At 38.1% G+C, this 16,154-nt stretch overlaps 1 protein-coding gene across 4 annotated transcripts in view; it reads right to left on the reverse strand.

Annotated features, from left to right (window-relative positions):
* Window positions 1–3,773: 3,773 nt before the first annotated feature.
* The window catches only part of Cmpk (cytidine/uridine monophosphate kinase Dak1), an 86,283-nt gene continuing 73,902 nt past the window's right edge, over window positions 3,774–16,154 (reverse strand). For all 4 annotated transcript variants that reach the window (XM_053772042.2, XM_053772044.2, XM_053772041.2 and 1 more), the window contains exons 4-5: window positions 6,793–6,921; window positions 3,774–5,164 (exon numbers count right to left, since the gene is read on the reverse strand). In XM_053772042.2, coding sequence (XP_053628017.2) covers window positions 4,955–5,164; window positions 6,793–6,921 — 339 coding nt within the window. In that variant the 3' untranslated portion in view covers window positions 3,774–4,954. The remainder of the gene's footprint in view (window positions 5,165–6,792; window positions 6,922–16,154) is intronic.

The following is a 16,154-nucleotide window of genomic DNA, read 5'->3' on the forward strand; positions in this document are numbered from 1 at the left end:
GCCCCTTGCTCCTGGCATTTTAGCCGCCTCTTACGACATGCACGGCTTATAGAATTCTGTTCCACTTCCCCATAGAATATCAAAATCTACAAGAATCTCCCAGAATAGTATCTCTTTATTGGACCACATCTGGACTAACACCATATCCCCTTTAAAATCAGGCATAATCACAGACAACACCACAGACCACAACCCTATCTTTCTCATAACCAACCTAGGTAAACTGCCACAAGACACTACTAAAGTTACCTTCAGACTGCATAATGAAACAGCTGTAAATAACTTTATAGCAGCTATGAATAATGTCAACTGGCATAATGAGCTTGAAACACATACAGACACTAATGAATGTAGTATTAATAATTTTATAAAAAGAACCCACTACCTCTATAACAAGCATTGCCCTGACAACTAAACAGCTCACAGAAAAGAGACTAAATAGTCCCTGACTAACACCCACCATCCTCAAATCCATTAACACAAAGCACTAATATGAAAAAAGTACAGAATGGGTCAAATAACTAGAGATCAGTCTAAATGTTACTCGTCAGCCCTTACCAGCCTGATAAGGTCTAAAAAGTTGCATTATGAAAACTGATTACAAAACATCAAATGTGATATAAAAAGAGACCTGGAAAACCCTATCTGAAATTCTGGGAACTAAAAGGATATCCAAAAACAAAACAATCAAATTAACAAAATCAGACGAACCCCTACTCCCACCAACTGAAACAGCAAACAGACTCGATATTTTCTTCTCCACCATAGGAAAGAATCTAACAAGCAAAATCCCAAGCTCAAACACCTATCCATCAGACTACCTCACAGGCACCTACCCGCATACACTATTCCTAGCTCCAACCAACCCAACAGAGGTCTTGCTCATCATCAACACCCTTATGAACAAGGCAGGAGACATACACAACTTGCCTACTTTTATGTACGTACAAAAAAGCTTCACAAGTACTGTCACCAATTATTGCAACACTCTTTAACAAATCCATTGAATCCTCCACCTTCCCAGCAGTTCTCAAAATAGCGAGGGTTACCCCGATCCACAAAGGAGGTGATCAAGCCAACTTGAATAACTATAGACCAATAACTAACTTACCACTACTCTCTAAAATCTTTGAAAAATTAATTCATAGTCAGATCTAATCTTACCTCATCTCAAACAACATACTAAACCCCTGTCAGTTTGGATTCAGGAATAATAAAAACACAAATGATGCTATTATATACATGCTAGAGTTAATATATACTGCTCTCAAGAAGAAAGAAGTCCCACTGGGAATTTTCATCAACTTACGTAAAGCTTTTGATACAGCCGACCATGAATTCCTGCACACTAAATTAACACACTATGGTATAAGAGGCCACTCCCTCAACTACCTAAAGTCATACCTTAGTAACAGAAGCCAATACATGTACGCAAATGGTGCAAACTCTTCCACAAAACCAAGCACAGTAGGAGTCCCACAGGCAAGTGTCCCGGGACCACTCCTATTTCTCATCTATATCAGTGACCTACCGAATGCATCACAGCTACTCAAACCCATATTATTTGCAGATGACACTTCATACGTCTTCTCACACCCAAACCCAGCCATACTCGCCAACACTGTCAATGCTGAATCGCAGAAAATATCTATCTGGATGATGACGAATAAACTTTCCCTAAATACTGACAAAACCTATTTCATTCAGTTTGGAACCATAGCTGCAAATATTCCACTTAACACTAAATGGATCACCCATCACAAGACTCACAGAGGGAAAATTCCTAGGAATCCACTTAGACAGCAGCCTCAAATTCCAGACACATACACAACAAATTTCCAAAAAAATCTGAGACAGTAAGCATGCTATCAAAGATAAGGTACTATGTTCCACAATCAGCTCTCTTTGCACTGTATCACTCACTCATCTACCCTTATTTCACATATGGAATTTGTGCATGGGGGTCAACATCAAATCACCTAAGGCCTCTTAATAACCCAACAAAAGGCTACAATCAGAATGATAACAAATTCCCACTCGCGACAGCATACTCCACCTCTATTCAAGTCTAAATTTGCTCAACATAAAGAACATCCACACTTATTCATGTGCCTACTACACACATAGAACAATACATGCAAACATAAACCCTCCACTCAAACTTCTCACCAACCTTAACAGGACACACGACCATAACACAAGACACAGAACTCTTTTTGATGTACCCCATGTTCATATCACACTGTGTAAAAACTCTATGCACATAAAGAGCCCCAAAATCTGGAATTCATTACCAGAATATACTAAAGTAACCAGGCCTGAAAATCAATTTAAGACTCTTCTAAAAAAACCACTTACTTGCCCAGGACTAAATAATCAACACTCAATATTTAACATTACCAATAATTCTCCCAATTACTTAAATCTTAAAACTTCAAGACAACACATAGTAAATTGATCTTGTTTGTTATACATTGTAATGCGACAAATTTGTACAACTATAATGCTTCAATATCAAAATGTTCAAATTTCATTGTTTCAAATACTCAATTGTACTTTATATTGTAAATTGTTTACTGTAATTTCTACCACTAAACTTTTCATTGCTTGTTTATTATAAGTTAATTTTAAGCCTGCCCATAATGCTTTGTATACAAGGGGCTTTTGGCATGTACACCCAACTAGTACTATAATTCAAATAACCCGCACATAAAAGACAGAAGCTTACGACGACGTTTCGGTCCGACTTGGACCATTGACAAAGTCAATGGTCCAAGTCGGACCGAAACGTCGTCGTAAGCTTCTGTCTTTTATGTGCGGGTTATTTGTGTATCGTTCCAGTCACGGTATTGTGCCTTTTTGTTATTTAGTACTATAATTCTTTGTACAACTATGTATCATGTCCAAATAAACTATATGAATATGAATATCATAGGTAGTAGGTTGGTAGACAGCAACCGCCCAGGGAGGTACTACCGTCCTGCCAAGTGAGTGTAAAGCAAAAGCCTGTAATTGTTTTTCATGATGGTAGGATTGCTGGTGTCCTTTTTTCTGTCTCATAAACATGCAAGATTTCAGGTACATCTTGCTACTTCTACTTACACTGAGGTCACACTACACATACATGTACAAGCATATATATATTACACACACCCCTCTGGGTTTTCTGCTATTTTCTTTCTAGTTTTGTTTATCTCCTTATCTCCATGGGGAAGCGGAGCAGAATTCTTCCTCCGTAAGCCATGCGTGTTGTAAGAGGCGACTAAAATGCCAGGAGCTAGGGGCTGGTAACCCCTTCTCCTGTATAAATTCCTAAATTTAAAAAGAAAAACTTTTGTTTTTCTTTTTGGGCCACCCCACCTCGGTGGGATATGGCTGGTACGTTGAAAGAAGAAAAGAATATGAATATGGAGAATTATGGGCTTTATGGTACATAATATCAAATGTTTTAGCATGCTATGAATTTTTGGTTACACATTCTCAATAGATTTAACACAAAATCACACAATCTAATTTCATGTTAATCGAGTGTTTACTGCACTAAACAAAAAAACAAATAATGTTAAAACTTATTCTAAAGGCAATTTCTATACTATCTGCTTTCAATTTAAGATGTAAATAAAAATTTGTAGGATTCAAAAATATCCCCTAATGTGAAGGAAACCTTATCTCAAGCAAAGTATGCTCTGTTGAATTGTAATCAGATAACAGAAGGCATGTCAAAAAAAAAAAAAAATGGTTATGAATAGCCCATGGTATTATTAAAATAGAAATAAGCAGTACCTTTATTTTTGTTTGTTATTGCAAGTGCTGAAGAATATCAAGTGACAATTGTATAATAAATAAGTTCACTTTATAACTTGCATACTATATACTAACATTATAATATTAAGTTCATTACATCTATTGTCCATGTGGATTAAGAAACATTAAATGAACCAAAATGAAATGTAAACAAACCTAAGAGGTGAAGACAACTTACACTGCATGGAATATTCATGCCAGTCCTAGACTGGTGTGACTGATATCATCTAAGTGGTGACCTAAGTAAAATGAAATGTGTAAGGAATTAGTGTCATACAAGAGGGATATACCTGTGACTGCCTTCAGGAGTCTTTCTACCCTCACAGCCTAGCCTGGAGCCAGGTTTTTCTGTTGGTTGCCTGTTTAACCAGGTTGTTGCTGTTGGCAGCCCACATGACCACAAAGCCATAACAGCTTGGTTGATCTGGCACTTGAAGGTAGTGATTCAGTTTCCCAATAGAAACTGATCACAAGCATGTAAGTCACAGGTGTATGTAGTCAGCACAGACCCCCAGACATGAAGGATGAGAAGGCAGAGATAAAATACAATAAAAATAATAGTTCACTGTTATAAACTTACTAAATTCTAGAGAGTTTTAACAAGCAATAACAATTCTTAAAATATATTACATTTTCATCATATTAAGAGTATTTGTATAGCACTAAGAATGCAAATATTCAAATAAAAGAAAAAATCCTTAAACTTAATATAAAAGTGTTGGGTGAATATGTCTGGTAATATATACCAGAATGTGATAAAATTATTTTAGGAAGAAATAAATAGAGGTAGTGATTCCAGGAATAAATATAAATTGAAAGTTCTCTGTAACAAATGTGGTGCACCTTAGTAAGTACACACTTTCAAGGAAGCAGGTACAGAAATAACCAAAGAAATATTTACTATATTATAACACAGACAACCACTTAAAACATTTTGTGTATCTTAACATTTAGGTAAAAATGAACAATGAGAGTACCTTGATGAATATTGTATATGCTACTACATGTATTACGGTCCCTACAAACCTGTTTGGAATTCTGTCTTTTCAACTGCTAAAGTGCATCATGAAGATTCCAGAAGAATCTTGTAATTCATTATAAAGCAGGTATGCTGTGTCTTCTTCACTGATCATTATACAATGCACTGGATTTAGCTGAAGAGTGGTTTCACATCTTCAAAAACTTCTTCTGGAGATCGAGTTGCATCAATTGTTTGAACAAGGTTCAGTGCTTCATAATGCTCTATGATGGGCATTGTGGCATTCATGTAGGTGTCAAATCTCTTTTTTAAAGATTCCATGTTGTCATCAGAACGCCCTGAACCAGCTGCCCCTCTGTCAAGGCAACGCTGGGTACATACCTGCAAGTTTGTATAAAGTGTTTAAACATGGCAAATATTGTAATATTCATAAGCCACAATTTAATTAACTAAAATAAAGCACGTACAAGGGCTTCCTAAAAAGTAGCTTGGAAACCCTGAGCCTATTATCGTAAAGAAAATAAGTTGCGTGTTACACATCCATCTTGCAAATGCAGCTCACCACTTTTTTTTTTTAACACTTTGGCCCTCTTCCACTTAGGTAGTGACCTGACAAGATAGAAAACCCTTTTACTGTCACTCATGCAATCACAGAAGGGCACTAACATCACAGTTCAGATGACCCTCCAAAGCCCAACATCCTTCAGAGGGAACACCACCTAGACTGAAGTTCAGCAAACTGGTTTCCCTGAATCTCTTCATAAATATTGCCTCACTCACACTCCAATAGTATGCCAAATTATAAAAACAATTTGCCTCCACTAGTTCCCATCTAGTTGGATGTCCAACCCCCTAGCACTCAACACCTTTATCCCTTCCAACTCTTAAGAAGACCCTGCCCCTACTTCCCTCCACTTCCAATTTTTATGGCCTCCTAGTCATCCTATTTTTTTTCCATCATCTTAATCTCTACAAATCACTTCAACTAAACCTCCTCCTCAGCCCTCTGAATATTACTGCTGGTAACTCTACACTTAATCTCCAAACTTCGAATTCTCTATATAATACTCATACCACACACTGCCCTAGGATATAGGAAAGTACTGGCTTGGTAACAGAATTGTGGATGTGTGAAACAAACTCCCGAGTAGCATTATTAAAGTGAAAACCTTAAAATAGCTTTAAAAATGGGTTAGACAAGTACATGTGTGGGTTGATAAATTAGACACATGCGTAACTCTTGGGTATCTTTATTGAGGAAACGTTTCGCCACACAGTGGCTGCATCATTCCATACAAAGGAGAATCGTGAAGAACACGATTCTCCTTTGTATGGACTGATGAAGCCACTGTGTGGCGAAACGTTTCCTCAATAAAGATACCTAAGAGTTGCACGTGTGTCTAATTTATCAACGTGTCAGTTCTCTGAACCATTCATCTACACACGTGTGGGTGGGTGAGAGTTGGATCTGCCTAGCATGGGCCAGTAAGCCTGTTGAAGTGTTCCTCCTTTATGTTCCTAATACCCCAAATATAATGGAGGCCCAATACACACAATACCTACGTTAAATATTTTCTTCCTTTCAAAGATAATGTTTTTATCGTGAAAAATTTCTGGTGAAAACGATTAATCAACACTTCTGAAATGTTGATTTTTGTTTTTTAACAAGCTGGCCGTCTCTCATTGAGGCAGGGTAAACTGAAAAAGAAACACTTTCACCATCATTCACACTATCACCGTCTTGCCAGAGGTGTGCAGATGCAACAGTTTAGATGTCACTCTAAACAGCAAATATCCTAAACCTCTCCTTTAGAGTAAAGGCACTGTACTTCCCACCTAAAGGACTCAAGTCCAGCTACCCGGTTTCCTGGAATCCCTTCACAAGATACTACCCTGCTCACACTTCAACAACTTGTCAAGTCCCAAAATCCATTCATCTCCACTCATTCCTAGCTAATACATTCACAAATGCCTGCTGTATTGATATGTAACTTTATTCCTGTACTTACTTCCAAAGGGCAATTGAAGAAAAGAACAAACTTCAAATTAACTTTTTCTCCCATCTGCTTGTTCCAACCTTCTAGATTGTTTTGGTTGCGAGGAAAACCATCAATCAGGAAGTCATTTTTTTCTGAATTCTGAAAAATGAAATACATTAATGAATTGCAAAGCCCCAAACTCGCATTTACAAAAATGTTCATTTCTCAATTCACAGGTTATGCCAACCTATCCTTTCACACAATTCATTCAAATATGCATTGCTTCCATGCACAAATTACTTCCCTCTGTGCTAAGCTTGTATGGAAGGGTACAGTGGTTATTGCAAACCCTGAATGGGTCACAATGTATATAATGTATATTACCTGTTCATATAATTTTATATTGCTTATATTTGTGATATTAGCTAAATCGTAAATATATTGCTTTATATTATTATTTGACTTAGTTATATTATTAGGTAGGATGTAACATTTATATATTATTCAGTGCTCATAGTTCGAGTGTTAAGTAGCTGACAGCATTGTCTAACTACTGTAATTTTCACTCCGCTTGTTTTGCTACCGGCTTCTGTGTTGCTGGGCTGCAGCAGTCCACGGAGAGTCACGTGATCAGGGTGGGGTTATCACACCTCACCTGGAGGGAGAGTCGGCCTGGCCTGTGCTAGCTCTTGTCTGTTTGACGTTGCTTCTAACAAGATGTGCCTCTCTAGCTCTCCCTTGTTGGAAGATTGTCTCTGTCGCTTTCTTGTTGTTGGCTCTGTGTAACTCTGTTCACAAAGCATGGCCTAGACTTAGTGATTTTCGATGTTGTACTGAGGTTGTGTGTCTCATAGACACTGAGAAACTCAGGTTCTGAGCTGTAGCTTCTGACCTAATTTGCAATGGTACGTGTGTACTGTCACAGTCGGGGATTTTCTAATGCTGAACTTAGATTCAGTAGTATGGGAGTTTTGTGACTTTTGTGGAGGATCTGCAGATGGTCCCTACTTAGTGTCGTTATATTATCTCCTTGTTCCTGATTCTGTGTCGCTGTTGCTTGTTATATTGCTGTTCGGCTTATCAGTCGTTTTATTGTTCAAACAAGCTGTTCTGATTGCCAGGTTGGTCAAGAAGTTAGTCTATGAGAGGACTTTTAGTTAGTCACTGGTTAAGACTAGTGGAGTCTTGAGACATAGCGAACTAGGTACTTAGTGCACTTACACACATATACACAAACTTACTAGTATATATTTGTATTATGTTATTAAATGCTAACAATGTACCAGACTGTACTTAAAAGCCATATTATTATTATTATAATCAAAAAGAAGCGCTAAGCCACAAGGGCTATACAGCGCTGCAGGGTAGGGAAGGAAGCGAGGGTATTGGACGGCAGAAGGGAGGAGGGATGATCAGCAGGTTACAGAAAACAGCGGGGCAGGGGATAGTACGGGGGTAGAGGGTAGCAAGAGATTGAAGTAGAAAGGGCTGAAGGTATCAGAATTTGTGAAGTAAGTCAGTTGTTGTCAAAAAGTCAATGAGAGAGTCTGGATGAAAGGTGGGTCCATCAGCGAGAAGGGAAGGTAAAGAGAGAGTAGCGGAGCGAAGACGACGACAGAGGTAAATTCTGCGTGCTCGTTGATAAAGTGGGCAGTCCAACAGAATGTGGCTGACTGATAATGGAGCTTGGCAATTCTCACAGAGAGGAGCAGGACGCCTCTCCATGAGATATCCATGAGTAAGACGAGTATGGCCAATGCGAAGACGGGAGAGAGTAGTCTCCCAACTGGTGATAAGAAGACGGCCAGTAACCTATACTCGGTTTAATAGATTGAAGTTTGTTGCCGAGTATAGTAGACCAACGTTGTTGCCAACGGGTGTGAAGGTGGGAAGATATTGCAGCAAAATAGTCCGTAAATGGAATACCTCTATAAGAAACTGGTAGGTCATGTACTGCTGACCGCACAGCAGTGTCTGCCTGTTCATTGCCCTGTACGTCAACATGACCAGGGACCCAACAAAAAAACAATATCTTTATGCTTGGTAAAGATGCAGCGTAGCCAAAGTTGGATACGGAGGACTAAGGGGTGAGGTGCATCAAATTTTTGTATAGCCTGTAAAGCACTAAGGGAGTCTGAGACAACCACAAATGATGACACAGGCATAGATGCAATACGGATAAGTGCTGTAAGGATGGCATACAATTCAACAGTAAAAATACTAGCCGAAGATAGTAAATGCCCTTGTACGGCGCTGTCCGGAAACACTGCTGCGAATCCTACGCCGTCTGAAGACTTAGAGCCATCTGTGTACACGGCAATGGCATGAGAATGAGAGTGAAAGTGGTCAAGAAAAAGAGAGCGGGAAGCGACTGTAGACAGTTGGGCTTTCGAGCAAGGGAGGGAGAAAGAACAGACTCGAACAGCTGGAACTTCCCAGGGGGGTAGGGAAAAGTGAGATGCTACATGTACATAGAAAGGTGGTAGTTGAAGAGAAGACAAGAGCGAATGAAGGCGAAGAGAGAAGGGACGGAGTAAACAGGGGCGGCGAACGAATAAAGAATGTCTACTAATATCAGTGACCATTCTATAAATGGAAGGATTGCGGAGATCATGAGAGCGTATATAGTAGCGCAGGCAATGGGCATCACGGAAATCGGATAAGGATGGAACGTTCGCTTCTGTATAGAGGCTCTCGACAGGGGAAGAGCGAAAAGCACCAAGGTATAAACGTAATCCTTGGTGATGAATGGGGTTAAGGCTAGAGAGAGTAGCAGGAGATGCTGCTGAATAGATCTGGTCACCATAATCAAGTTTCGATAAAATAAGGGTGGAATGTAGGCGGAGGAGGGTTCGACGATCAGCTCCCCATGAAAGATGAGCAAGGGTTTTAAGAAGGTTCAGCCGGCTGTGACAAGTTGCCTTCAGAGAGGTAATGTGAGGTTTCTAGGATAACCTACGATCAAAGAGGAGGCCCAGAAACTTGACTGTATCACGTTCAGGGATACGGGAGCCATAGAGGTACAAAGGATGATCGGAGATGACAGAGCGTCTAGTGAAAGTAATTTGGTGGGTTTTAGTGCCGGAAAATTTAAACCCACGTGTGGTGGCCCAATTGGAAACACGGTCGACTGCATGTTGGAGAGAAACTGTAATGAGATGACATTTATTTATTTATTTATTTATTTATTTATTTATTATAAATTTGTGCACACATACAGAGGTACAAAAAAAATACAGATAAGAGCAGTATGCCAAAGCCACTTATACTATGCATAGCATTACGGGCTGGCTTAAAATTAACTTAAGATTAACTAAGCAATGATGAAGTCAGTGATAAAACATTAATGTAAACAGATTACTATAAAGCACAAGTGAGTATTACAAAGACAGGTCATATGAAGGATTCTGTTAGGTAGTGTATTTAAAAAATAATAAAGTTAGATTGGGTTTTAGGTTTAACATTTATGTGATATAATTGTGAGAAACATTTAAGATATACAATTTATAAGGTTCAGTTATTCAGTATTTATTTGGTTTTGGGTGAGTAAGTGATCTTTGAGTAGAGACTTGAATTTATAAACAGGTAGTGTTTCTTTTATATTTACAGGTAATGAATTCCAGATTTTAGGGCCTTTTATGTGCATTGAGTTTTTGCATAGTGTGAGATGAACACGAGGAACATCAAAGAGTGATCTGTGCCTTGTGTTATGGTCATGTGTTCTGTTGAGGTTGGCAAGGAGATGTTTGAGGGGAGGGTTAATATCAGAGTTAAGTGTTCTATGTATGTAATAGGTGCAGTAATAAGTATGGATGTTTTGTATGGTGAGTAGGTTTAGTGTATTGAATATTGGTGGAGTGTGCTGCCTGTAGTGAGAATTTGTTATCATTCTAACTGCAGCCTTTTGTTGGGTAATTAGTGGTCTGAGATGGTTAACTGTTGTTGAGCCCCATGCACAAATTCCATAGGTGAGATAGGGGTAAATAAGAGAGTGATATAGGGCCAGGAGGGCTGACTGTGGAACATAGTACCGTATCTTCGATAGTATGCCTACAGTCTTGGAAATTTTCTTAGAAATTTGTTGTATATGTGTATGAAATTTGAGTCTATTATCAAGGTGGATTCCTAAGAATTTTCCCTCTGTTAGCTTTGTGATAGGTGATCCGTTTATCATTATGTTAAGAGGGACATCTGTAGCTCTGTTACCAAACTGAATGAAGTAGGTTTTGTCAATGTTTAGTGTAAGTTTGTTAGTCCTCATCCAGGTAGATATTTTCTGTAATTCGGTATTTACAGTATTGGCTAGTGTGACTGGGCTCGGGTGAGAGAAGACGTATGTAGTGTCATCTGCAAATAGTGTGGGTTTGAGTAATTGCGAAGCATTTGGAAGGTCATTTATGTATAGGAGAAAGAGAAGAGGGCCAAGGACACTTCCCTGTGGGACACCAACTGTAATTGGTTGCGCAGAAGAGTTTGCCCCATTTGCGTACACATATTGGCTTCTGTTGCTGAGGTATGACTTGAGGTAATTGAGGGAGTGCCCTCTTATACCATAGTGTGACAATTTTACGTGGAGCAAGTCATGGTCAACTGTATCAAAAGCTTTACGTAAGTCAATGAAGATCCCCAGTGGGACTTCTTTTTTCTCTATTGCAGTGTATATATGTTCTAGCATGTGTATAATAGCATCATTAGTATTTTTATTAGGCCTGAATCCAAATTGGCAGGGGTTGAGTATGTTTTGGGAGATAAGGTAGGAGTAGATTCGTTTATGAATTAGTTTTTCAAAGATTTTTGAGAGAGGGTGTAAGTTGGATATTGGCCTATAGTTATTCAACTCTGTTTGGTCTCCTCCTTTGTGGATCGGGGTGACCCTTGCTATTTTGAGTACTGTAGGGAAGGTGGAGGATTCAATGGATTTGTTAAAGAGTGTTGCAATGATTGGAGATAGCACTTGTGACACTTTTTTATATATAAAGGGTGGTAAGGTACTTAAATCTCCTGCCTTGTTTTTTAGTGCATTGATAATAAGGGAGACTTCGTATGGGTTAGTCGGAGCTAGGAACAGTGTGTTCGGGTAGTTGCCGGTGAGGTAGTTATTTGGTGGGGTATCTGAGCTTGGGATTTTATGGGCAAGGTTTTGTCCTATAGTGGAGAAGAAATCATTGAGTCTGTTTGCTGTTTCTGTTGGTGGGAGTTGGGGTTCATCTGATTTTGCTAATTTTATTTCGCTATTTCGTGATATCTTTTTTGTTCCCAGAATTTCAGATAGTGTTTTCCAGGTCTTTTTTATATCACCTCGTAAGTTGGATAATCTGTTCTCATAATACAATTTTTTTGCCCTTCTTATCAGGCTGGTTAGGATTGACGAGTAACGTTTTGTTTGGTCTCTGGTTATGTGACCCATTCTGTACTGTTTTTCATATTGGTGTTTTGTATTTATGGATTTGAGAATGCTGGGTGTTAGCCAGGGACTGTTCAGTCTCTTTGCTGTCATCTGTTTAGTTTTTTTAGGGCAGTGCTTGTTATAGAGGTATTGGGTCTTTTTTAGAAAATTATTAATACATTCGTCAATATCTGTATAGATTTCTAGCTCAGTGTGCCAATCAATGTTTGCTAATGCTGTTGCGAAGTTATTAATGGCTGCCTCATTGTGAAGTCTGAAGGTGACTTTAGTAGTGTCTTGGGGTAGTTTACCAAGAGTTGTTATGAGGAAAGTAGGGTAGTGGTCTGTGGTATTATCTGTAATTATGCCTGATTTTAAAGGGGATATGGTGTTGGTCCAGATGTGGTCAAGTAGGGAAACACTAGTCTCTGTAACTCTTGTAGGTTTTGTTACTGTTGGTAGTAACATACAGTTACTCATTGTGTTTGTGAATTCAGTAACGTGTGGGTCCTGGTCTTGCAGGAGATTTATATTGAAGTCACCTGAGAGTAGTAAGTGATCTTTGTTCATGCGTGCATCAGTTATCATACTTCCTAGATTTTGACTAAATTGGCTAATGTTTGACTGTGGAACTCTGTAGATGTTTATCAATGTGAGAGGTTTTTGTAGGTATTTGGATTTGAATTTAGCTATTATATATTCCCCATGTTCATCCCTTGTGCAAGTATTAGTGATACATTCTAGTTGGTCTGAGTAGTATATGGCTGTGCCACCCCCTTGTTGGTCTGGCCTACAGTTGTGTATGGCTGTGTAACCAGGAATGGCATAGACATCTGTACTATCAGGCTTTAGCCAGGTTTCAGTTAGTGTAATGATGGACATATTGGCATGTAAGGAATTTAGTAATGCTATGAGGTCATCGTAATGCTTGCTTAAAGATCTGATATTGTAGTTAAAGATAGTTATGTTGTTGTTGGCACTGAGAAGTGCCTTTGATTGTTCTGCAGTGTAGTAATTACAGTAACTGTTTGATTCATTTAAGTCATTAAATAAGAGGTTGGTATCAGGATCAATGCTTGTAATCATAAGATTTGTAGTGAATCTATAGTTAGAATTAAGTATAAAACAAAGTAAATAGTCTTAAGCTAAAAAATAGCACCTGAATTATTTAACAAATGTAAAATAATGAGCTAAGGGACTAATACAAATAAAGTGATGATCATATAATAGTGCTTGGGAATATGATAGTAGGTAGTACTATAAAGGTAATTTTTTAAAGTTATAATTATAGTTTAAAATTATAATAAAAAGGGACTAATATAGGTTGTGAATAAATGAGCTTTGGAATATAATGGCAAGATTGTGAGCTTATTCTACTTTAGCACCTGAGAATAGCACCTTGATTATTTTAACAGTTGTGGATATATAAACTAGGATAGTTATATAAAGCTAAAATAAAGGAGAAAATATAAAAGGGACTAAAATTAAGTAATGGTAAGCAAAGTTAAATGGACAGATGGTAGGAATTATAATATAAACTTATAATATAAAAATACAATTTGAAATGGTACTTGCAATTGCACTAGAGTCTGGTATGGGTTGTTGACAAGATCAAGGTTATAACTATAGATTTAAATTGACAAAATAAAATTCACAATTAAAGTACCAAAAGAATAATAGTAAAAAATCACAATGGTAATGTCTTGGTTATAATATGATAGTAAGATGGTAGACAGGTACCCAGGTACACAGGTACAAAGGATAATACAAGGTTGGGGTTGAATATAAAAACTTGAAAATTTGGCAACAAAATGTTATGGGAAGTATAAAATAATGTTTAATGTACAAAAGTAAAATTGACTGGTAGTAAATATGGTGTTTAATAAAATTTTAGTAAGTAATAATGATTACAAAAAAGTGAAATAGTAATGTTTATTTCATTCAATATTGCACTGGTAGTTATACTTGAGGTTATATGGCAGTACAAGGTAATTAAGAGTAATCTAGGATAGTAAATGTGGTATTAAAACAGGTAAAGGTAATTAGTCAAGTAATGGTTATTAAATGTCAAAAATGTTAAGAGTAAATTGAAATTTTAGTAAAAATGATATTTATTAATTTTAGTAAGTAATATCAATTGATAGTATTTAAAAAAAATATGAGGTAGTAATATGGACAGAGAAAGTATCAATTCAGCTAATGTTCAAGCGAACAATAGTAAATAAGAAAATCACATAAGGTGATTTATGCTTACTAGTAAAATCACAAAATGAGGTAGTTGATTATTTAAATACTAAGAGATTGTACAATGAAATTTGAACAATAATGGAGCAAAACATACACTACACTACGTAGACTTTTAAGTTGGACATTGTTTAGTTATTCTCTGTAAGATTAGTATCCCTGAGAAATCGTGATAGATCATTCTCGTTCGTGATTGTGTACAGTTGACCTACATTTGTTTTCCTAACTAGAATTTTCCCATCCCGTGTGAAGCATTGGTGTATTGTGTCATTATTCTCCCGCTTAAGTTTTCTGACTCTATACAGGAGGTTCTGACGTTTTTTGGTAAGACACTCGTTTATGTATACCTCTTTCTTTACTTTAATAGATGCAATAATTAAGTCTTTTTTCCTATCATGTGAGTTGAATCTAAGCATAACACTTTTTCTACCATGGGATCCTAGTAATCTGGCTTCTTTTATTTCAGACTCAGGTACAATAACACTTGTTTGGTCCTTTATGATCTGCAGAGTAATTTCTTTACTGTTTGTTTGGTTCATATCACTGGGAAAAAGTGGACTGTTAACTATTACTGCGTCCGATAGTTTTTCTTGCTCAGTTTTATCTTCTTGGAGAGCAAAGTAGTCACTGAACTGGTTATCTAAGTTGTTCTTCCATTGTTTTACTGCTTCTTCAACCTTTGTATTAAGAGATATTATTTGTTGGGTATGGCTATCTATGACTGTTTGGATGGTCTTGTCACAGTTAGTCATTCCAGGTGTTGATAACTTTTGTTCAAGACTGAGGATTTTGTTCTCGAGTTGTGTCATCCTGGTGTCTTGTTTTGTTAGCGTCTCTCGAAGATTCATATTTTCAATAACTAAGTTGGAGATGCATGACTTTAGGGTATCTGGATCGTTGGTCATACCTGAGAGACTACTAGGTAGGTTGAATCCGGGGAAGAGAGGGGAGGATGGGCTGGTGGCAGCCATGTTTGTTGTTATTGTTGTGGTGTCGCCTTGAGTGGTGGTGAGTGGGGTGGTTGCTGGGCCGGCGTCCTCCTGGCTACACTTGTTGAATAGTTGATTTTTCGGTGTTTTCTTGCTGGCCTTGGTGCTGTTTCCTCTTAGATTGCGCCTCATAATACTACAGGAATTGTTGTTGTTAAGAAGAAGTTGTAGTATACAAAGCTTAGGGTTACGTTGTTCGGCTGGCAGCGGGGTGTTGCTTTCGGTTTGTGTGCAGTCTTCCTTTGATCTCTCTTTTTTTCGATTTGTAGGTTTCACTGTTGGTAATCTTTTGTCATTCTGGGTGCTACGTTGGGTAGTGCAGTTTTGCTTGTAACTAGGTCATCATAGGAGCATTTGTAGCTCTGGTAGTTGGAGAAAAATACGGAGCTTGGAAGTCGCTGCTGCCGCTGCCGCAATGAGAAAGTATGGACTGCAAGGGCTGACTGATGTAAATGTTGTAGCATACGAATATGAATGTCGTCAGGCCCAGCTGCCGATAATCGGCAAGCTGAGAGTGTTGCCTCCAGTTCTTGAAGTGTAAATGGCACATTATACTGTTCTTCTCTGAGAGAAGAAAAGTCCAAGGGTGCTAACTCTCTGGCAGACTTTGAGGAAAGAAATGAGGGGCATAGATGGAGTCCCTGAGAAATACGGACCAGATGATTGCCAATTTCATTGGCAACATCTAGTGGGTTTGCTATATCAACACCTGCAACCCGCAGAACAGGAGCCGGGTCAGGAGAATATTTACCACTCAGTTTTCGTACTTTTCT

The sequence above is a fragment of the Cherax quadricarinatus genome, chromosome 8 (assembly GCF_038502225.1).
Source record: "Cherax quadricarinatus isolate ZL_2023a chromosome 8, ASM3850222v1, whole genome shotgun sequence".
Lineage (NCBI taxonomy): Eukaryota > Metazoa > Arthropoda > Malacostraca > Decapoda > Parastacidae > Cherax > Cherax quadricarinatus.